The sequence below is a fragment of the Gouania willdenowi genome, chromosome 21 (genome assembly GCF_900634775.1).
Source record: "Gouania willdenowi chromosome 21, fGouWil2.1, whole genome shotgun sequence".
Classification (NCBI taxonomy): Eukaryota; Metazoa; Chordata; class Actinopteri; order Blenniiformes; family Gobiesocidae; genus Gouania; species Gouania willdenowi.
Window position 1 is genome coordinate 26,030,174 of NC_041064.1, and position 24,384 is coordinate 26,054,557.

Consider the following 24,384-nt stretch of genomic DNA (forward strand, 5'->3'; position numbering starts at 1 on the left):
TGGCAGGAAAAACACAGTATTAAATCTACAACATCACATTTGTACTTCAGTTACTGGATTGAGTCTGTCCACATTACTTCTGTACATCTTTGCTGTCAAATGCTGACAGCCCTCCTGAGCGCCTAAGGACATGTATGCACCTACCAACTTATGTAACTCCATCTGTTTGCTCAGCTTTACACATAGTTAAGTGTCTTAGACATAACTGGGCTCATTCTGTCTGCAGTTTTAATGGCTTTGATACAGTAATAAGTCATTGTGATTTACTGGTTCACAGTCTTTGTGCATGTGATCTTGGACAAAGTTGCGCACTAAATGCCATAAAACTATATCCACAAATATTATTTTACTCAGTCCGCAATACAGTTTCTTCCTAAGAACAACTAGAGTGTTCATATTGTTATATTTTATTAATTTAGTGCTTTTCAAATGGTAATCAGATATAAGCCCATCAGTACTCTCAGATCTACGAACAAAGGTCAAAGGATTGTGGAGCCCAGAGATGAAACCAAACATGGTGAAACAGCATTCACTTCTACAGCTGCTAAGAAATTACCATCAGAACGCATTTACACACACACAAACACACACACATTGACAGTTGGGGACTTACACTTGGACACACATTCACCATCTCCCCAAACACACTTCACTGACGCCAAATGTTGACTTTATTTCTTCCTTTGTTTGCACCTGACTCACTGCTCTGCTGCAGCTTATCTCCAAACGCAAACACTAATATCGTCATCGGCTGACACACATGACCGTATATACATTATACATCACACACACATGCACGCATACAAACACTGGACAGATGCAGAGACAGACGCAAAGAATGAGGTCAGGATAATGAAAGCCATTACTTCCCATAGCTCATTAATAAATTGAGTATTAAATTTGAATTAAATTAAATTTACAGTATTAAACTTTGTGATTTACAAATGTCCCTCAAATTACCAGAGACATCAAACATGTATTCAGCTGTTTGGGGGCATATGGGGGGACATTTAAAAGGATTCAGTGAAGCAGAGCTTTAAAAACATAAGCCTAAAAACTGTAGAATGAAACAACTGTCACAATGTCTGTGTTCTGTTAGACATCAGTGAACTCACTGTTTGTGTGTGTGAGTGCGTGTGTGCGTGGGTGGATGCTTGCATGCGTGTGAGCGTGTGTGTTAAAAGAGAATGATGTCAGAAGTTTGAGCCTGTCATATGTTTAAATGTTTAAGGGTGTAGTCACCTTCTTCCATAATGTACACATTTCATTGCTTCAGGAAATAGGACTTAATGTGACTTGATACTTGAAGCCTGTGGAGAAAGATGTTATATTTGGAGATGAAGTATAACAGTGTCAACTTTGTGACGTAGGCTCACATTCCTGAAGGATTTCTAATGACTCCCTGCTCCAATATACACCTGAGTGTAAGGAGATGATCTTTCTGCAGCGCTGCATGATGATACATTCATCAGGTGGTTGTGTTGTGTTGGAGCATCTAAAACCTGCAGCCTTGCGTCCCTCTTGGACAGAGTTTGGAAACCCTGCATGAGTAGGTGAACCTATGTTTCCTGAGTGTTATTTGTGAAGAATAAAAGTTAATTAAAATACCAGAGAAGCTGATATATGTGACAGAATAGAGTAAAACATGTACAATTTGGGTTACTGCTAATAATTGATACATCTAATCCATCTTGGCAAGACAAAACGTATTTATAAATAAGTATTCATTTCTGAACTATTCCGTTATTACCAACAGCCACCTGTTGGTTTAATAACTGCTAACAGGCCTTTACCTGCTGTGACTCATCACACTTTATTGAAACTCTCCCCCCTGGTAGCACCCTCACTACTCTCATATCAGACATTAATGAACATCTCACACATTTGTTGACATGTGAGGTGTTGACCCCAGCTGACCTGGACACCTCCTCATGTGAGGTCAAAGGTTAAGAGAGAGCTGAGAGTGTCAAGCTCTGGCTCCATACCTAAGTAACCGCACGCGTCCACAGACACTGGACAGACGAGGACAGACTGAGCGTCTGTAAGTCGGCCTCTGTTTGTCTTTCACTCAGGAAGTCACCCGTCTCACCTTCTTGCTCTGTCTGCAAACACGATTTGTATGCAGCCTTTCAGACGTTTCTTAGCACATGCACACAGACAAACACACATTCTGCACCAAAACCAATGACCCATTTCAGAGTGGAGTCTGTGAGCTGGTCTAAGTGGGGGATGTTTAACAGTCCAGCTCTGCTTTCACTAAAATCTGCCACTTGCAAGAGCACAAAGTGTGACAGCACAAGTTTGACCAGCAGGCGCTCATTAGAGATGAATGATGGCATAATATCTAACTTAAAAAACAACAATAAACAATACAACTTTGAATGAACACATTTACACAGATTCTGGTTTATAAACATGACTCCCAAAGGGTTTGTATCAACTTATTTCTAAACTTTTAATGGAAAATGAAAGAACTTCATTGACATGAAGTAATAAAAAGCATAATAGGATGAAGTGGCATCTTAAGTCTCACACAAATGGTTTGTTTGGGACTATTTTGAGTACATAATGAATACAGTACATAAAAATGAATCAAAACGTGAATAAATTTTTTATATTTATTTTTTTAATGTCTGTTTTTTAAAAAAACTATTTATTTCACATCTGAGGCTTAACGCTGTGAAAACATTACTGGTGTTTACTTTTTCAAATTAGCATTGGGAGCACATTAATCCAGATTAATGAAAAAAACTGATGTAAATTATCCTTTGTCCGATTAAAAAAACAATATAAAAGCAGGATGAGGACATGACATGTCACACATCTTCACTAACTGTGTGTGTATGGTGTAGATAACTGGGTAATGTATAATAACATTGTGTTTACTCTGTATATGTTTAGTTTGCTGAGTGTCTATATGCTTGGATGCTTACACAAGTACACTCAACTGCCAAAAGTACTTTTGCTGTCCATGAACACAAACTATAACAACTTCAATCTTTGATCCTGAAGGTTTAACAGAACTTCAGTTCCTCTGGGAAGGCTTTCTACAAGGTGTATCTCAAGAGTGTGTTCATGGGAATTATAATAATGACTGATGTTACAGACATTTGGCAATTTTAGTGAACTGCACCTGAGCAACCAATAACACTGGTCTTAGGCTTAAAGCTAAGTTTATGTCAGATAGTCTGAACTCCACCAAAGATTAAGGCTGTTATATTTCGTATGGAGGAAATGTCATGAATGTCCATATACCTTTATCATTGTAAATTACATATTTGCGTACAGTGCAAAGATTGTTTCATTAGCCTGTATGTGAGGACATCTATATGCAATATTACCCTTTATATATATTCTAGATGTAGTATTTTCTAGAAAAAGTGAGTTAATCAGCTTCTACCTTACTGTCCTTTATATAAGAATTTGGGGTGTCCCGATCCAATACTGATATCGGATATCGGTCCAATATCAGCCAGAAAATGAATATCGGATTTTATCGGACTGCATCTAAAATCTCTGATATCATAACCGATATAATAATTTATTTTTCATTTATTTTATTCAATTGTAGAATACTGTAGACATTATGCTGAAGGTTAAAATTCATGTAACCAATTGGTTAATAATAAATGGGTCAGTTTTTCTCATACCTACTGTTGCTGACTATTGTTCTTTGTTTGACTAACATCACTTGATCAAGACATTCCACACTACAAAATAAGTAATAAAAGTATGTATGATTCATGCTGATATCGTATCCATATCGGTATCAGCCAATACTCAAGGCTGCAACATCGGTATCGGATTGGAAGTGAAAAAGTTGTATCGGGACATCCCTAATAAGAATGAATATTTCTGTTGACTTTGAAAATAAGATCACAGTGTTGGCTCCTACCTGGATGTGCTTCTGGATCTGGTGAGGGCTTTGGTGATGACCAGCGATGGAGCTGATTGCCTTCTCTGAGCCAGAGTCTTCATCCTCTGTACACGACAGGCCAAACAGAAAGGAAATAGTTTCACACAAACAACCAAGATTAGGATTTATTTCAGTTTGTGTGATGACTGTAAAAACACAGGGTCAGCACAAATAAAGACTATACTTTTCAGTGGTCAGTGAAGGAAATACACCATACCGGAGAAGGAAGAGGACGGTGACGCAAAAAAAGAAGAAGTGAAGGTCAAAAGGAAAAAGGAGGCAGACAGAAAACTTAGAGACAGGGAAGTAGAAGAAGACTCAAGTGAAGATAAGCATCCTGCTTTGTTGCGTAACTTTTATGAGCGTCTGTATAGTTTGACTGTATAGTGATTGACTGTAAACTTCCTGACAGAAGCATGAGTGCAGTGGCATTCCTCTGAAGCAACTCAAACTAATACAAATCTATAATAACAAACGACAACATCTAGTTCCCTCCAACACTACACTTATTCAAGGAAAAATATGAAACAACACAAATTAAGCGGGGATTTGTATCCTGGACTTATTATGCAATGGTTTGCAACTTAATAATACTTAATAATGCAAGAGCACAACATCATTATCAATCAAAACGTGAAAAGTAGTTTAAAGGGATTATATTGCAAGTAATTATCATTAGGGGTGTCCTGATTCGATATTGATATTGGTCCAATATCAGCCAGAAAACAAATGTTGGATTTTTTAGAACTGTATCTAAAATCTCCGATACAAGCGCTCCGATAAGTTTTTGTTGTTTTTGTCCCCACCCTCAGTTGTTCCCACCATATACTGAGAGTAAAAAGTATCTGACGTTAACTTGAATTGTTTGCACTTTAAAAGTATAAAGAAACATCATTAGATGAAGCCTTTTCTAACATTCCACACTATATAAAATAAGTAATAATAAGTATGTATGATTTGTGCTGATATCATATCGGATCGATATCGGTATCGGCCAATAATCAAGGCTGCAATATCTGTATCATATCGGAAGTGAAAAAGTTGTATTGGGACATCCCTAATTATCATATTGATTAATTATAGGCCTTGTATTTGTAGATGAATGGATGGATGAATGGATGATGGATGGATGACAGATGGATGGATTAGACAAGTAGATACAAATCCAACAGATTGTGTAAGTGTATGTAATAAAGTGGCTGATAATGTATTTGCACTGATGCTTTAGTTTGTGTGAGACCCAACAAATAGGCAAATTCAATGTAACGTGGGAAGTAAAACTTTTAGTTTAGTACTTTTACTGTACTTTTCCCTGTGAAAAAACATGTATTTATTATTTTATTTGCTCGCTGAGACTCAAAACCCAAAAAAGGAGTTAACAGTGATCAAAGATCGTGTTTTAAAATCTCATCCAGTTTTATGAAGACAGAGAACTAAGTTGTCAGAACTAAAACTTTTGTGTCTACGGCAGGAAATGCACACATCTGGCCTCCTACCGCAGCCTTTTACAGAGGCAACAATATGAGCTGAGGTCAGTTTCTCTCTTGATTGAGGAGTAAAAACATGTCTGAAGCCAAGAAGGAGGTTTTTTTTAAGTGAAAAATGCAAACATTTTGTGTGGGTGTATCAGTTCAACCGGTGTTCATTTAAACTGGTGACGGACCACAGTGGAGAGGGAGCCATTTCTCGCAATGCATCAAATGACAGACATTCAAAGTCTTGATTTGGTTTTTTCACGTCATTAAAACTAGAAAGCAGGAACCAGATAATGATCACCAAATAAATCAGAACATGCAAAAGAGCCAGAAAAAAACCAAGTATGTTGAGGGCTTTAGTCCCAAATCATGTGTATATATGTTTACATTTGTTTGGAATAGTTTTGGAGTTCAGCGTCAGGTTAGCCAACACTTGATGACGTGATGACTGAAGCAAAGGGTGAGACAGCTTTTTCACAAATATGTGGATTTATGTAGATTCTGCTGTGAGATTTTCCCATTAGTTTAGTTTAACATTTGATCCACCTGTATCATGTAAACTCATCAACATGAAAAACACATGTTGGTAAAAACAGCTTCAGGCTCTGGGAATGACTGACAGCTTTTCCTTTTCACAGAATAATTAAACACACTGACACAAGCACTAAACAACAGCAGCAGCAGCAGCAATGTTGTTACTGGATTTAAAGCAAAGACAGAAGTTTCCACAAAGGAAGCACATGGCTGTTTTTCACTATCTGTTCTGATAAACACTTCATTCTCCCTGCTCTGGATGGCAGATAGTTGGTCTTTGGCCAACGTGACCAAAGTGCACACACGGCTTAATAAAATAGGAAGCTGCAGCGATGTCATGCGTAAATCAGTCCCATTGGGTTTTACTAACAACAAATCTGTGTGGAACTTGGAGAAACACCACATGTTCCAATAGGAAAGCATGTGTGAAAGTGCTCTGCTGCCAAATTATGAGGCAACGTGCTGAACAAACAGAAGAGCAGTGTAACAACTATGCAATATCACACAGGAAACATACTGTACTTCTTCAATGTGCTGCAATAAAAGTGTCCCTAAACATTTCAATCAGAACAAATACGGAAATTGTTCAAAACAAATCCCTTAAAACCAACAATCAGCACAAACCATTTTATTAAATATGACATTAGGTAAAGAATTATTAAAGAATGTCAAAGATTGTGCTTGTGTTGAGGATGCCATTAACACAGAGATATCAGTATTTCCTGCCATGATGCAGCTCTGTTCCAAAGGTTCAATTCCCAGGTTTCTTCAAGTGCAAAGGTGCAGTTACAGGTTTTCTCTCTGGAAATGTTGGAGGCGCTGTTTACTAAATGTTTACTGCACAATCACTTTAAAGATCACTATCGAAAAAAGCCAGTGAATGTGACAAAAGAGGTCAGAAGTCTGATGTAGTGGTAAAGTCCAAAGAAAGGAGGAAAGTATGCTGCAATTTTATTAAAAAATCACAAATGTGTATTAATTGTATCTTTTTAAAACGTTGTCTCCGAGTCCCATGTTGCTTTTTAAAAAAGTTAAAAAAAAAATAAAATAAAAAAAAACTGTTGCCAATGATGAATAAAAATAAAGTCAAAAGATGCATCCTGTTATTTGTTCAAGAAATGCGTTATGGCTCATGGGACAAATTATATATATATAGATCTCAAAATTCAATAATTAATTTCCAATTAGGTTATTTTAAAGGCTTATTTTAGGAGAAAGGTTGACATAAAGACTAACAATGTAATCTTATTTTAATAAATAAGAGAGAGAGAATGTGTGAAAGCGAAAAAAAATAATTAATGGTGAATAATCGATGCAATAGCTTTGGAGGAGATTTCGTTGTCTGTCTGACATGATTTTGTCGGTTTGACACCTTTTCATGGTGATTCTATTGGTGTATTTATTAGAAACGCGGCGCGTAAAAAGCGCACAGGACGCGAGCTGTCCTAACATCCATCACAGAAATTACCTTTTTGTTGTCGGTGACCCTTCCATCTCCACTGAGGGAATCGGACCTGTTCTGTCCCATTGTCCCCTCCTGCGGTGACATGCTTTCCATTTAGGCTTAATAATAAATCCACAGAGCGGAGAGGCCACGCTTCACCCGGCGGAGAGGAGCGGAGGTCCGCAGAGAGCTCATGATGGAGCAGCGGTGACACTGACAGCAGGAGGATACAAGCTTCTGACTGAGGCTGTTTGCTCTGCGCGCTGTTACTGAGACCCACCCTGACGTGTAAAGGCAGCAGAGTGGAAAACGGACACTTCCGCATAGGCTTCAAAATAAAGTAGAAATGTCCGTGAACGTGACCAAAAAAAAAAAAAAAATAGCAGTAGCTCCTCATCAAGTAAAAAAAATCTGAGACTAAAAAAAAAGTGAATTTTTCTGTTGTTCGCTCAAAACGAAAATCAGCGAGCATGAAAAAAGCGATGAGAAAAAAAGATTTACTTTAAAGTGTGAAGTTTTAAGACTTGCTATAAATACCAGGTCATTCAGATCCTCGGTTAAAATGTGGAAATTCAACACTAGTGAGGTTGTGTTTGTCTGCTTTGACCAGTTTTTAGTGTAGTGAAAAAAGTGATCAACTTCATTTCATTGGAGTAACAATTGTTTTTTGTTTGTTTTTTTGCCGGTGCAACCAATGTTGTCTGCCAAAGGGTTATTATCTGTTCTTTTAGTTTTTTAATGTGCAAAAAAGAGGAAATCGAGCCAATGACAATATATTGTGAATACTGAAGGAGTGGATGTTTGAACTTTAGTCTATGAACTGCATTTATGTAGAATAAAATATTGTTTGTAGCAACATTAATTTTTGTGACAGCAAAGTCTCTGTATGCACTGGATCCATCTTAGTTTACTATTATCATGTATGTTACACATGAGCGCTAGAAATCCGCAAACTTTGAAACCTTTCTCCGCCTACAGTGATTCTGACTTTTATTTTGACATCAGCTCTTATTTCCGGTTATCATTTAGTGAAATGAACCTGATTCAGATTCCGTCACTGAAGGCAGTTTGGGTTTAGACTCCTGAGCATGTCAGCACACACGTCCTAATGTTTTTATTGAAAGGAGCCTTCCTATGTTTTCTCAGTCTGGTGCCATGTAAGAAGCTGAGTGTTCCTGTATGACGGGAATGTGGTCTGCTGAGATCCACTTCAGGTGTAAGAATGTACTGGCAGGGCCAAGAATAACATGAGGGATGGGGAGGAATGTCCACCGTAGATTTCCTAGTGGTATGATGCATGGCAACATATTACTTCTACATACAATAAACCTCACTGTGTGACTATTCCCCCTCAGTGCTGGAGGTGTTTACTTTAAATGGTTTTTGATTTCACTTTCATTTTTCATTTAGGGTATGTTGACACCACCCACCCGAAATTGATCTTAAAATGATTCGTTTTTTTATTTTTTGAAACAATTTTTGGTATCACTATAATAAGCCAAGTTTAAAGTCTACAGTTTACAGGTAATAAACAAAGACATATAAAGACCTCCTTGTAATGGAGGTCCAATAATTCATTGATCTGGTAACCTGTTGTCTTCATTCTCATAGATCATTCAGAAACATCAAATGATCTCTAACCTCTACACAGTGATGAAGGAAATCCATACAAGTAATGGGAGCACATGCAATCTCTACACATAAGTGTTCTGGGTTTCCCCTTAGGAGTTTTGGGGGAAGAACTGCTTACCATTAAACCACTATGCTCTTTCCAAGATGGATATCCCATCATAGTCAGACCAGATTAACTTCATTCATTTACTGAATTTCAGGTTTCTTTGTACTACAGAGGTCTTAAACTACAGTTATGTTGTGGTTGGTTCCGTGGGTGTCATATAAGTTGTTTTTCAAGAAAAACACCATGACCCCATGGGCTCCTTGGCAATATCCTGGAGAATAGGGGAGAGGTATGTTCTGCATTGTGGGATTGGGTCGAGGGTCACCAAAATGTGTGCATAAATAATGGCAGACACGCGAAAAATACGAACTATAAAGGATTTCAAGGAAAGGATAGTGCAGAAATTAAAAATATGCCAACAACGAGTGTTTGCAGTTCATGGAAAGCAAAGGACAAACTTGTAGCACTTTGGTGTGCAGCAGCCTGAGACCAGAAGTTGAAGGTTGTTCCTTCATAACAGAGCAAATGTCACCTGCTAAACATGAATACAACAACTTACTCCAAATGTCTAGTCCAGGGGTCTGCAACCTGCGGCTCTGGAGCCTCATGTGGCTCTTTGACTCTTTTGCAATGGCTCCCTATAGCTTTAAAAGAATAAAAAATAATGAATTGTTATTTTTCTTACAGAGGGTATAGATGATTGATGACATTAACTTCAAATGCAATTATGATAAAACAATTTGTTTAGCTAAAAAATAAATCACATTGTGCAATAACTCTGCCACCTTCCTACTTCATCAACCAACAACTTTCCTGCACCTGTGGCTAACCATACATTTTTAGATAACTAAACTAACAAAAACACTATTCTGGAAGAAAATAGAGATTTTATTTGTTTGGGGAAAGATTTATTTAATTGCCAACATGTCGGCTTAATATGCATGCTTGATATGTTGCAAGAAATGAGCAATTAGCATGTGACATCACATGATCATGTGTTATCAAATTCAAGTTATTTTTTGTAACCCTTTCAATCCATTAACTCACAACATTATTCTATATTATTTTAAGTGTTTAGAATTTTAAAACACTATATTTTCTTCATTGAGAAGGTTTTTTTTTGGCTCCAGAAGGATTTTAATCCAGGTGAGATTAGACAAAATGGCTCCTTTCAGAGTAAAGGTTGCAGACCATTGGTCTAGTCCCACTGACAAACCAACCACTAAAGAGATTTAAAAATAGAAAGTGTCTATTTGTACAGTTACCGTACGGACAACCCCCGGTGCTATTAATACACTTACCAAAGTAACGTATCAGTTTAGGGTAAGGTTTATGGTTATGTTATAACCCAATATCGCCACAATTTTTAGGGTTAGGGTTAGTCTTAGTCACGCATTCTAAACTGGCCAATGACTGACCTATCACGTGACCTAAACTGGCCAAATAGGGGCGCTGCGTAAGGATAGAATGTTGGTATATTGACATGGCAACCGTACGTATTGCCACTGCCTTAAAAATATTTGAACCTCTTTGGTCTTCCATTGAGGATACGTAACCTGTTGAATGTCCAATATGAAACTAAAGGTTAGGTGGTGGGAAAACCCATGTGGAAAATGGATCTTAAGTTGGAGTAATCTATGATAACCATTAATATTTTAATAACCATTTTTGTCCACATTTGATGTTTTTCAGGATCTGGTTTTTCAGTCAGGAATGAATACAATACAAATGGTGGATCACATTTGCATCTACAACACTGTTAGTACAAACATGTACATCACATTTTTCCTGTTTCCATTTCACGGGGGCATCCCTGACATTTGAGCAGTCAGTAATGGCACGTTTTCACGTCACAGCAGGTCAAATATTAATATTTTAAGGTCAATCGTTTATTTAATTGTTCATATGTGGCCACGATCTGTGTTTTACAGTTACATGTAATCATATATTTGATGTGTGTACGGTGTGGATTTTCTGTATAGCTTGTTCAGACTGAATTAATTACAAATGAATGGAAATTAAATGCTAATATGTCATTATCATCATTCTTATAACGTGACAGACAAAAAGAACTTATGACGGAATTTTTATGACCCCGTCTAGCACGACCTCTGACTGTGATCACTGCCATGTCATATACTGTATTTGTGTCTTTTGATTTTTACGTCCTGCTTGAAGGGTTAAATGACTGCTATAATTTCCTGCTTTATGGACGGATTCAAAAAGGAGAGAAAAAAAGGGCAGGACTAAACTGAGGGTGTGTCAGAGATGTGGTTGGAAACAGCACAGGCTGACCCCGACTGCCTCTGTTTTTGTTTTTACACCAGAAAACGTTCCACTCTGGTTGACACTGAGTTGCAACAGTAAAAAGTGAGTCCTTGAGTATTTTTTTTTTTTTCCTGCTGGTTTCCATGGTAAAAAAAGGGAGACATTCCTACATTAGTGGTTTAAAAAGTACCCAAAATTGACCCAAAGTGTCTCTTACACTCTACATTTCAGCGCCACACAAAAGTCAGATTCTCCTCATGCCTCAAATGAGCTTGAATGAACGTCTGTAGGTCACAGAGAAATCAGAAGCCTAATCTGGGATTCAACCTTCAAACGGAACTTGGAGAATCAATATGTGTCCTTGAAAATATGATCTGGCATTTCTTTTGAAGTGTGCCTGAGAGGGAATGTCTCCGTCACGCCCGGCGAGTCAGGCTATTGAAAACCTGAAGCCAGAGAGAGTGTGGACTTGGATAGAAAACAGTCGACTTCAGAGAGAGAAAATGAGCTGGAGAGGATCCAGAGGTCTGACAGAGTCTGAGCACCCCAGGGTTATTTCTGTCCATGGAAGGTCTGAGGGTAAAACTTGCACTTTGAACTGTAAATACTGCACGTACACACACGCACAAATATCTATAGCCCTGAATGTCTATTTAAAGAGCATGAATGCAAGCAAACTCATGCTGGAGTAACGGTGAGTCTGGTTGTGTGACAGATGACAACATCAAGGTTCTTTTTTTTTTAAACTAAAGTAGTTCTGAGCACAGTAACATGGACGCCACCAATAACCACCAACCATCGCTTCAACTTTAAGAATCCAGACTACCAGGTTGCCTGCCTAAAATAAAAACACTGAGGTTACGGCTTTTCCCTGAAAAACACAACCCAAAGGTTTGTGTGACAGGTGTTTGGTGTAAGTCTGAAGAATTCCCCATTGAAAAGCTCTGCTATTGTTTTTAGCTGCCAGCTCGCGACATTTCTACTCTAAACGTCTCTACAAAACCACTTCTAAACCAAAAACTTCTACAGTGCACATTTAAGAGCAGGAATCTGATCTGTACGGTGCCAGAATACTTAAAGCCTTACTGGTTTTAGCGTTATGTCACTGTTTGTAATAATAACACTCTAGATAGCCGTATGACCCAGTGATCATACTGTATGGTATGGCACCAGTCTCTATGACAACATTAGCTTACCTTGTCATTGCTGGCGTTGGTGGGGCAGGCGATTCTACTGTTGACAGAGGCTGCATATCCTCCACCACATACTCTGCCACCAGTCTCCTCACTTCTCTTGGTTCAAGTAGCACGGCAGACCGAGAGAAACTTAGTTTCTGCTGCTTTGTCTGACTCTTTTCTGCACTTTCGTCCTCTGCTCTCTTTCTCCTCGCCGCGCCTGCATCTCTCTCTGTCAACTTGGTGTTAGCGTGGCACCGGTCCAGATGTTTCTTCAAGTTACTGCTGCTGTTTTTCACATCGCAGGTTAAAATGCGTTGGAACGCGCCTTACTGAGATTTGTAACAGGTACATTATTACCGAAATTGTATTACTAATGCGTTACATTACTGCATTACAGCAAAAAGAACATTATTGTAATTGCGTTACTTTTGTAACGCGCTACTCCAAACACTGCAGATCAATTACTATTGTCGGTAATAAATTAATAGTACAACATACAGAGAGAACACACACATATACAGTACATATATAGCCAAAAGCAGTGTTTCTCAAATGGAGGTATACGTAATGGCATCACAGGGGTCCTTGAGAGAGAGTGGAAAATTAACAAATGAAAGCATTAAAAATATGGGGATTTTAAAACTTGTATTTTTAGTTAAGAATAATCATGATGATTAGAAAAATGATCTTGATTAGAACATGAACTGAAAATACAGGTGTCAGTCTTGGTTCCACACCAAGCGGGAGATGACCGGAAATAATAAAAATTGTAGAAATAAATCTATACAGAATACTGTTTCATTTCACATATTTATAAAGTTAGATTTTTTAAAATGTGTGTAGAGCATCATTATCCTGTATAGTTGCTGTATTTTAATAGTATTTTGAGCAAGATGTTGTATCTGGACAAAGGGGGTACTTCAGAAATCAGAGAATGTGGGTACTGGCCTACCGTATTACACTATTTCCACCCATGCTGGGCTTCCACCACTGATATAACTGAGGGAATTTCACGAGGGGCAGGTTATTGGTGCCTTGGGGGGGTTGTGTTTCTCACACTAGGGAAGTAGAGAAAGTAGCAACTCCTAAACTACTATTTTAATCCAAAATAAACCTTAAAATGAAATTATCGTGTCTTAGGTGAAATTGTCCTATTGCCTAAAATAGAAATCTTGTAAATCCTAAATCTAGATATTGCCCTAGACTGGACCAAACACTTTAGTACTTGTTGCTATCCAGTCCACCTGCTGAGCCCTCAGAGGGTCTTTAAGCTGCTGACCCCATCAGTTTTGCAAATGATGCGTCTGACAGCTTGTCAAGGTTGGGAAGCAAGCTGCACTTATTGGAAAATACCCGATTGCCAGCATTACTGTGACCTGTTCTTGTTACACTCAGCTTGATAAGGGCCAATAGGCACTTTAGGAATTTAGATATTTTGATTACCTTTTTTTTTCATGAAATAGTGACATTAACTCCTGACATCTATTTAGAGCAGCCCATGGGATAATTCTTTAATAGTTTAATAGTCCTAATAGCTCTCCAGTCGTTCGCTATGTTTACACAAATAAACATCATCCTCTGAAATACTTTATATTTTTATATCAACCAATTGAATTGTACAATTAAATGTAGAAATGTAGAACAATATCCACAAATTAAACTGTCCTTTGACCAAAATAATGAAAATTCAATGCATTAACTAGAAGTCAAAGGTCAGATACAGCAGGCACATTGCTTTGATTCAGATTTAATTTAAAATGGCGTTAGGTTTCTAACTACTATGTAATGAGGAGTTTTGTTATTTTTGCTTGATTTTTCTTTAACTTTATAATTTCAATTGCTGTCTAAAATGTATTTCATGTGGAAGAAGATGTGAAGAATCAAAACAGCAGTTTGTTTGTTTTTATCTAAAATTTAGTTTTAGAAAAAGGGTAAAAGAAATACTTGTTGTGTGCACACCATTTACTTTATCTTTAATGCTGTTTGGGCCTTCTGCTTGTTAAAAATATTGTCTCTGAAATCCTTTCTTTACCGGTCCCACCAGCACATCATAATAAGGATCCATGACTTGAATCAAGGCTAAAGTCTTCATTTTCCACATTGAAACAAGTACGATACATCACAATAGAGCAACAGTGAAAAGGCGTTCCATAATGAAACCTAAAGCCCCATTCGCACGGGATAAGTAGTCTCTGGGGACCCCATGAAATAAATAAATGACCCCCCAACGTCTGCTTTTTATGTGGCGCATTCACACGGGATAACCGAAGCCTGAGATTTTGCTGAAATGTATGGACATCTCCCAGATATGATGTCAGAGCGTTGCGTATTGCGTAACATTTGCTCACATTGTTTTCAACATAGCGGGCGCTAAGAAAAAAAGTAGGCACTGGACGAGAAAAGAAACCTTAAAATTAATAAGAAATAAATAAACATGCGTCCCAGAAACAAAACAACGCATCAGATCCCCGCCCATTTCTGTCCAAATCACAGAGGCCTATTCGCAATCATAATCAGCTTTTCTGATTACCCAATTAGCTATTAAATATTTGATCAAAAAATACATGAACAAAAATGAACTACTGAATTATTGATTCTTAATTTTAAAGGTTATATAGACTGCTGTCATAGTAAATCCCTTTTATAATAAAAACCCATGATCAATTGAAATAAGTCAGCAACCTTATTTAAGGCCCTGATCTCACCGATGAGAACCCCTGCTTTGATTGAAGGTCTCTTAACAGTGCTGAGCGATAAGACTGACATGTCAATAATATACCTGAAAGCAAAGCAGGGCAGAAAAAGGGCAAAAAGGGTTACTCAGGGATTCACGACACACTGACTCTGCAAGGTGGAGTTAAAATGAGAACAAAATTCAATCATTCCAGTGACTCGTGGAGAGGATGAGTGTTTTATGTTCAGCGTCATCCTCTCATCACCTCTGCTGTGTGTGATTGTGAAGGCAGTCAGAGGCTGAGTTGAGTTTGTCACTAAGTTGGAAAGGTTCTGCTACTACGGTCAGCGGTGTCTTATTCAACAAAGGGTCAAAGGTCAAGGGATTGAAGCTTGGATTCCATCACAGTCAGGGTAAGTACATTTATAAAGGTCCTAAACAGAGGGCTTCATATAGTTTGGTGTTACTAACACCGTTGTTATTTTTTCAATAACTCAATAACTTGTAATGCAATTAATAACTTTTTCAAACATTACAACATAGTTACTGTTATCAATAGTGAAATGAGGTGTACTACGTTTTCATGCACTGATGTCTGACAGCTGTTATGTGACCTGGCTCGCTCAGTTGGCACAGGACAGGAGCAAAATGTAAAGAATTAAAAAGAGTGACGACTGTCCGCTGTGAGTTAACATTAGTCCCAGTGTTGGGGAGTAACGGATTACATGTAATGGCCTTACGTAATCAGATTACAAAATATGAGTAACTGTAATCCATTACATATGAAAAAAACCTATTTGCGTCGGTCATGAGCAGCGGGAGGAGGAGCTGGAGCCAAAACCGGTAAGAAAGTGTCTGTTGTGTGGTCTCTGCAGCACAGAGCAGGTATGGATGCTGTGAGATGATGGCTCTGTAAAAACTTCCTCAGTCTGTAAATACTTTCCGCTGACGAGTGACAAAGTTTGACAAACTTTGCGGATATTTCGACAGGTGTCACAGTCAGAGTTTGCATCGTGCTGAGATAATGATTTTTGTTTGAATGGAGACAAGTTTTATTTGTTCATTGAATTACGTTAGGGTTAGAGTTAGAGTTATGTTACAATCTCAGCACGGTTACAAACTCAGTCTGACACCGGGCAACTGTCAGCACACATCTGATCACAGCTAGAATACTAATGGCTGCTCCATTTGTATTATGATGTAATCAAAGCTTTATTTTGTATTTAGTGACATATCACACACTTCTCTTATTCTAGGTTTCACCGTTCAATTAAAATGTGTTGTCTGAGCATGTTATTATTGAGAGCTGAACAATAATTCTGATAACTGATTTGTTATTTGTTTTTTTGTATAGTTACCATAGTTTAATGTGATTGTTGATCATATTGATTATTGATCATTATCAAGCCTGTGGGACTGTTTATTGTCCAAATATTTGAACGTTTTAAACTAAAGAAATGCTTGAAAATGGCACACAATGATTCCAGAGCTCATTGGTTTATTTTCAGTGTGATTTGCTTCCTTTGATTGATTCTGAGGAGATACTTTGATGTTCAGCAGAGTTCAGCTGCTCATCTCTCACAGTGTGAACATCTCACTAGTATTTCAACTAATGGTAACACTTTAGTTTAGGGAACACCAATTAACCATTAATTAGTTGCTTATTAACATGCATATTTGTAGCATATTGACTCTTACTTAGTCATTATTAAGTACTTATTAATACCTTATTCTGCATAGCCTTAATATACAACCAGTAAGCCATTAACTAAGAGTTTTCCCTCAATAACCTCAGAAGTATCACTTATTGGTATTAAGTAAGGAAGTTGTTGTATATGAATTACAATCTTAACATGCTAGGGTTAGGATTAGGGTTAGGATTAAGATTAAACCAAACCCAAACCCTAACGCTAATCCTAATCCTAATCCTAACCCTAACCCTTTTTGGACTGCGAGATAGCCATTAAGTGTATAATAGGGCATTAATAAGTACTTAATGAGGCATTAATAAGTACTCAATAAGCTGTTTGCTTCACCTGCAGAGATTTGTGTGCGCGCAGTGTGTTTGTGTGTGTGTGCACTACGAGTGTCGGTGTGTGTGCGTACCACGAGTGTTTGTGTGTGTGCGTACCACGAGTGTCTGTATGCGTGGGTACCACGAGTGTCTGTGTGTGTGCGTACCACGAGTGTCTGTGAGTGTGCGTACCACGAGTGTCTGTGAGTGTGCGTACCACGAGTGTTTGTGTGCGTGGGTACCACGAGTGTCGGTGTGTGTGCGTACCACGAGTGTCTGTGTGTGTGCGTACCACAAGTGTCTATGTGTGTGCGTACCACGAGTGTCTGTGTGTGTGTGCACCACGAGTGTCTGTGTGTGTGCGTACCACAAGTGTCTGTGTGTGTGCGTACCACGAGTATCTGAGTGTGCGTACCACGAGTGTCTGTGTGTGTGCGTACCACGAGTGTCTGTGTGTGTGCGTACCACGAGTATCTGTGAGTGTGCGTACCACGAGTGTCTGTGTGTGTGCGTACCACGAGTGTCTGTGTGTGTGCGTACCACGAGTATCTGTGAGTGTGCGTACCACGAGTGTCTGTGTGTGTGCACCACAAGTGTCTGTGTGTGTGCGTACCACGAGTGTCTGTGTGTGCGCGCAGAATGTTGGTGTATGCACGTTTGTGTGAGAGACACTTCTTTCAGTTTAATCAGCTTAAGCAGGGTTTAAATGTGCTTTAGATAAACTGTATGTTTCTGATTAATTCATTTATTGACCTATTAATCATTTATGAAAATAATCATTAGTTGCAGCTCTACAGATGGTTATTCTGAGTATGTGTTATTACTGTGATGTGTAATGCCACCATCAGCACCTATGAATGTGATTACAATTGTTGTATTTATTGTTTTCATCGACGCCTACATTCCTAGACTTAAAAAATCAAACTTAATACAAAAGTAATCCAAGTAATCAGATTACAGTTCTTAGATTGAGTAATGTAAGGGATTACGTTACATTTTACATTTTTGGGCATGTAATCTGTAACTGATTACATTTTGAAAGTAACCTTCCCAACACTGATTAGTCCACAGCTCATTATGCGATAGCACTTAAACTTCTCCACGGTAGCTGGAGCACCGCGGCTCTGCTATGGCAACATAGGCTTGACTGACCGATGTGATTGTGTGAGTGTGTTCATTTGCCCTTCAATGGCACACTGCCAGGAAACAAATATAACTGTCTATTAGTCCCCACAGACTTTTTCCATTCAACTCACCACACACACACACACACACACACACACACACACACACACACACACACACACACACACACACACACACACACACACACACACACACACACACACACACACACACAAACAGATCTGCACACTTTCATGTTTAATTTGTGGGCATCAGCAGCTGGACAATTCTCAAGTTGTTTTTTTTTTATATCAAATGGTTGTTTTTTTAAAATCTGTTATCTTTTCATTTTTGTTTGACTGAACTTTCTGACAGGAATGTCAATTTAAATTCTTATTTGAAACACTTATTACCGGTAGTTACATGTTGGCATTGCTCAGCGTTAACAAAGAAGCCATAGTTTACTTTGTATATAGCTGCGATGGCATGTGATGCCATGATTGTGATGCAATTTCTTCCTGTTAACCTGAGCAGTGACCACTTCATGAACTTTAGATAAAGTTACAAATAATATTTCAACAATGAGAGATAAAGCTAATGTGCTCCCTGAAGCGGTGATCAATGAATTCTTAGAAACAGCAGCCCTGGAAATAACTTCAACATGCAGCTTTTATCAACACAGTTTCACTTTATTGGTCTATCTGAGCTCATCCATTCATCCATCCTCCTCCGCTTATCCATTGCCGGGTCATGGGAGCAGCATCCCTAGCAGGGAAGCCCAGACTTCCCTCTCGCCGTCCACTTCTTCCAGCTCCTCTGGGTCGATCTCAAGGTGTTCCCAGGCCAGCCGAGAGACACACAGTAGAGTCTCCAGCGTGTCCTGGGTCTTCCTCGAGGTCTGCTTCCAGAGGGACGTGCCCTGGGGGGCATCCTAATTAGTTGCCTGAGTCACCTCATCTGGTTCTTTTCACGGTATTATTATTATTATTATTATTATTATTATTATTATTATTATTAATATTATTATTATTATTATTATTATTATTATTATTATTATTATTATTATTATTATTATTAATAATAATAATAATAATAATAATAATAATAATAATAATAATAATACATTTTATTTGAAAATCAGCATCTTTCAGGTCACCCAAGGTCACTTTACAGTGGATAGTATAAAACCATAACAGTGCATAGTGTAAAATTTAAGCTAAAACAGTATAAAAACAAGAGTAAAAGTTGAGCTAAAACACATAGACAGGGCAGTGGTGGTCAGGTGGGACATGCTGTTGTAAATAAGTGCGTTTTGAATTGTGAGAATGAGTCCATGTTCCTGAGATCCATAGGTAGTGAGTTCCATAGCCGGGTAGCAGAGGGGCTGAAAGCTCTGCTCCCATGGTGGTAAGGAGGGCTGGGGGAGTGGACAGATGAGTGAAGGAAGAGGATCTGAGGGAGCGAGATGGAGGGTGGACATGGATGAGATCAGTCAGATAAGGGGGGGTTATGTGGTGAAAGGCTTTAAAAGTCAGCAGAAGGATCTTGAAGTGGATGCAAAATTGAATGGGAAGCCAGTTTAACAGGTGGAGAACAGGAGGTGATGTGGGAGATAGAGGGGGTTTTGGTGATGATGCGAGGAGCTGAGTTCTGGACTAATTGGAGTTTATGGAGGGATTTCCTGGGGAGACCAAAGAGAAGGCAATTGCAGTAGTCAAGCCGAGAAGTGACAAGACTGTGGACAAGGATAGCAGTAGTGTGAGGGGTGAGGGAGGAGATTATGATTTAGGGGTGGAGGTTAGTATACGGGACCAGCGGGTTGAGGTGTCTGATGCAGTCTCATCACACACTCTTTTGTCCCTGCACTGACTCTTTATCCCTAGCCTAGCTTTTCAGTGGATTCTCCAACAGCCTTTCTTAGGACCACTCATCTCTCCCTCCACTTTAGCTTAATCTGTCCACAGTTTCAGTTTCTTTCTGACCAAAATAGATTAAATAGGGCTTCAAACAATTGTATTTATTTATTTCCAATTGTGTTTAAATGTCAAGAGTGTATCACTTTTCACTCTTTCATTTTCAGGCCTATTGTTGTTGGAGCTGGTTTGGTTTCAACCAGTTTGTGATACTCACTCATGTTTTTCTTCTTTATCCTGTTCTTTTCTCCTTTTCCTGTGCACTAACCTCAACCAGTCCTGGTAGATGGCTGCCACCTCTAAGTCTGGCATAATTCCAACAAGACATATAATGTTTGTTCCATAGTGTAACAAAAAAACGCAGATCAACAGTTGGTTCTGAACTGTAGCTGCATGTTTCGTCAGGACAGCCCACAAGGCTGAATGCAGCAAAGAAAAGAACAATATTCCAGCACTGGAGGCTCCGCAGAGGCTTTGCATTTAAAAATAGTCAGAGGCGTTCCCTCAAACTAGAAAAATATAGGCAGCTGTGAGTGTGCAGCTAACACAGTGTGTTGTGAGTTTCCATGTGATTACAAGCATTGTTTATGTGTGGTGTGTATGTGCTCCTCATGCTGACCAGAATGTGGGAAAAACTCAGAAATTGCAATTCTGGTCTTGGTCTTGTTTTGTTTCTGGCGCTGTATAAAACACACACACACACACACACACACACACACGACCATGCTCTTTTAATAAAACCAAGACCAGGCCTCACTAGTTATTGCATGCCTAGTGACATCACTGAGGGACAAATCAGTTTAAATTACAGCTTCTCTGAGCTGCTGCTTCACCCTTCAATCAGGTTTTCTCTTCGTGGCTTATAAACCATCAAAAATAGGTCAATATTCTCTGACTTTCGAAGTGCAGGGTTAAAAATTTGTTCCAAGGTAGGGAATGCTACAAGGAGGGCCAGTCTACCACACATTATGCCACATTTTTTTTGCCTTCAGGCTTCAATTAACCTAACCTGGTAGGTTAATTGAAGCCTGACTGGATGGGTAAGGGGAAACTGGAGTGCTGTGGAGGACACCCATGCAACCACTGTGAGAAGATGCTTTATCTTAAAAAAAATGTTTTAAGTATAGTTGATTTGAAGCTTTCCCATTGAGGGCCATGTGATACCAGTACAGGCAACAAACTTTTCTGTATTAAAATTCCTGGAAGGCAACAATTCCAAACACTAAAAGCACATGGAAATAATTCTTGCAACTCTGTTTTTTAAATTCTGAATTTAATTTCTGTGAAAACTGACAAACTCATTTTACTGGGATAACCTCGCCAACCTAATGACGTATTACTGGATTTATTGCTAATTGCTTGAGAGCGTACGCACATATGCACACACTTTACTCGCACCACACCACAACAAGGCACAAAGCCACATTGACTCCTCCATCTCCTCTAATGCTCTGGAAACCATCTGGACGAGCTCACGAGAGCGCTCATGTGTTCTCTGTCAGACAGATGACTGCTGACAGAACCACTGTTGTGTTTGACTGCGTAGCTGTAGTAACGCAGACGGTGACATGTTGCTTGGCTGTATGCACACATTCCTGAGTCACTTTTCTTTCTTGAGCATGTATGACATTTTTATAGCTGTTTAGAGCTGGGAAGAAGGCCACATGACACACGACGCAGCTATGGTTTTGTATCTCTTTGGAAATACACCCCCAAGTTTCTGCTCTTAATGCAATAATAACGACTCTTCGGAAACTTTACCTCACTCACTGCCATTGACGAGTTATCTCGTCAATTGCGTTTTATAACTGGATTTGCTAGAAGACACACTGGCGGAGGTCTCTCTGTAAAATCAAAGCTGTCTGTGATGTAGTGACCAAATGGTGCCCTATAGATGGCATTACTGCAACTTTGGATGAAAGATTAGCCATGATGCTACCATCAGCAGGGGAGGGAGAAGGAAGGACGAGACAGAAAATAGAACTAGGAAGGGATATTGTGAAGTATCCAGCAGCTCACAGCAGCTCAGACTAAAACAGAACATGTGTGGACTTAAGTGGATTATTGAGAATGTTGCAATCGTGAGATACAACCATCAACAAACCGAGCCAAATGTGCCGACTCGGTGTGTAGCGGAGGATGAGGAAGTTACGTCTGTGTGATTGACGGAGGGAGAGACTTAGAGCAAGACCAAAATACAGTAAGTAAAACATACAACTGTGAGCCAGATAGTAAAATATCATTAATTTTGCCATCAAAAGATCGGTGTCAGAGTTGTTTTTGGGTTTTTGTTTTTTTTAGGAGGAAATCAATGTTGATAGTTGTCAATAAAGCAAAAAAAAACAAAAAATGCTTCAAAGTCACTGACAGATTTTTTCAGAAAAAAGCTGTTTTCTCTGCTTTTTGCTCAGAAACTGGTGATTGACTGATTACGGAAGAACGAAACCAGCTAGACGAAAATAGAGACTTCAATCTTTCAGAATCTGTTCAGAGTACAAAATATTCTGTGGGTCTTTAAAAATCAGTCAAAATGCTCTAAAATGCCAGGCAGTGAGCAGGTAGCAATTTTGAAAATGGCTGGCAGTGAATGAGTTAAGGTGGGAGGCAAAAAAATACCGGCCTAAAAACCTAGCTTTCATTGAAACAATATATGATCTGAATTTGAATCCATAATTTGTTATTTCTAAGTTTGAACGTTATCCTTAAAGCCTTTTTTTAACCTGAGAACCTGGCTTCCTCCTGTGACACACTGCCATATACATTCATGGTCATCATAAGCAGGCATACAAGATGGATGGATCTGCAGCTAAATGGATCACCAAAGGACTCTCAGTTGTTAAGCCAATATGGTTCTATTGCTTCTCCAGCTGAAGGAACAAGTTGTGCAGGCAACTTTACGAATCACATTTCTGATCAATCACCAAGTCCCTCTAATCATCAAATACATCATCAGGCTTTTATTTGTCATGCGACACAAGTGGTGCATATTTATGGAGCAATATTAACACTATACAACCATCCTTTTTTTGTATTCTGTTCTATTTTATTCTGTTCTATTCTATTCTGTTCTATTCTATTCTATTCTATTCTATTCTATTCTATTCTATTCTATTCTATTCTATTCTAAACAAATCTCAAGGACTGCCTTCTTCTTATAGTAATATCTCCAAAATCAGGAACATCTTTACTTCAGAGTGACAGTGACAAACAAATCCATGCATTTGTTACATCTCGACTAGATTATTGTAACTCTTTACTGTTAAGATGTCTCAGTAACTCATTATAAACTTTGCAATTTATTCAGAATTAGCTTAGTTATTTCCTTCCTCTCTCCCCCCGGCTCTATCTTCTTCCACTCATGTTTATTTAACTAGATAAGTTGTTGAGAACAAGTTCTCATTTGCAATGCCAACATGGAAGTAGATAGGGTTAAGGGACATGCTCAAGGTCTAGTGATGCCCCACAGTGGATTCAAACCAGTGAGCCTCCGTGTATAAGCAGCTTCCTCAACCATTAGGCACATTTTACATGATAAAACACATCTAACATGTCAGAGGGGTCTAACGCATGGGGGGCGGGAGGATCGCTGAAGGTTGTCAACCCCCAATCTAAATATTGTGAGCACCTGACTAATACAACATCATGCTGTGTGTGGTCAGTGGGTTTAAACTCACAGCAGCAGAGGGAGCTACCTCTCAGTGAAGGTGTTACATCAATAAATTTATCTTGGTAGGCTATCCCCTTCCTTCCCTCTCCAACTTTTCCCTCTTGTTCATAAGGTGACCGCCTCTTCTCCCTCTCCACCTTGATCCCATTGCACCCCTCCTTCCCTCCCTAACCAGGGAATGCTGGGTCAGTGGGACATAATCCAGCCCTCCTTTGCTGCTGGTCTAATACCTCCTGCCGCCACCCTGACTTCTCAGACTTTACAACCTGCTGTGTCAGGACCAGTGTCTGAAAGCTTTGCGAGCAAATTCATATTGACACTTTTCCCTTGCCATCTTTGGAGAAGTGAAGTGCTGACAAATGTGTAAGGAGTGATCAATGACATACTGGGAATAGCAGAAGATTTTACATCAGGAACACAAAACCACTTTTAGGATCTTTAATAGACCACAGATGAGATATTCTGAAAATCAAACAAAGTTCAATCTGCAGCGTGTCC

At 38.9% G+C, this 24,384-nt stretch overlaps 1 protein-coding gene across 1 annotated transcript in view; it reads right to left on the reverse strand.

Annotated features, from left to right (window-relative positions):
• The window catches only part of LOC114455343 (rho GTPase-activating protein 20-like), a 41,652-nt gene extending 34,024 nt beyond the window's left edge, over positions 1-7,628 (reverse strand). Inside the window, exons 1-2 of the mRNA XM_028436525.1 lie at positions 7,394-7,628; positions 3,896-3,981 (exon numbers count right to left, since the gene is read on the reverse strand). Of these exons, the coding sequence (XP_028292326.1) occupies positions 3,896-3,981; positions 7,394-7,483 (176 nt within the window). The 5' untranslated portion in view covers positions 7,484-7,628. The remainder of the gene's footprint in view (positions 1-3,895; positions 3,982-7,393) is intronic.
• Between the last annotated feature and the right edge of the window lie 16,756 nt (positions 7,629-24,384).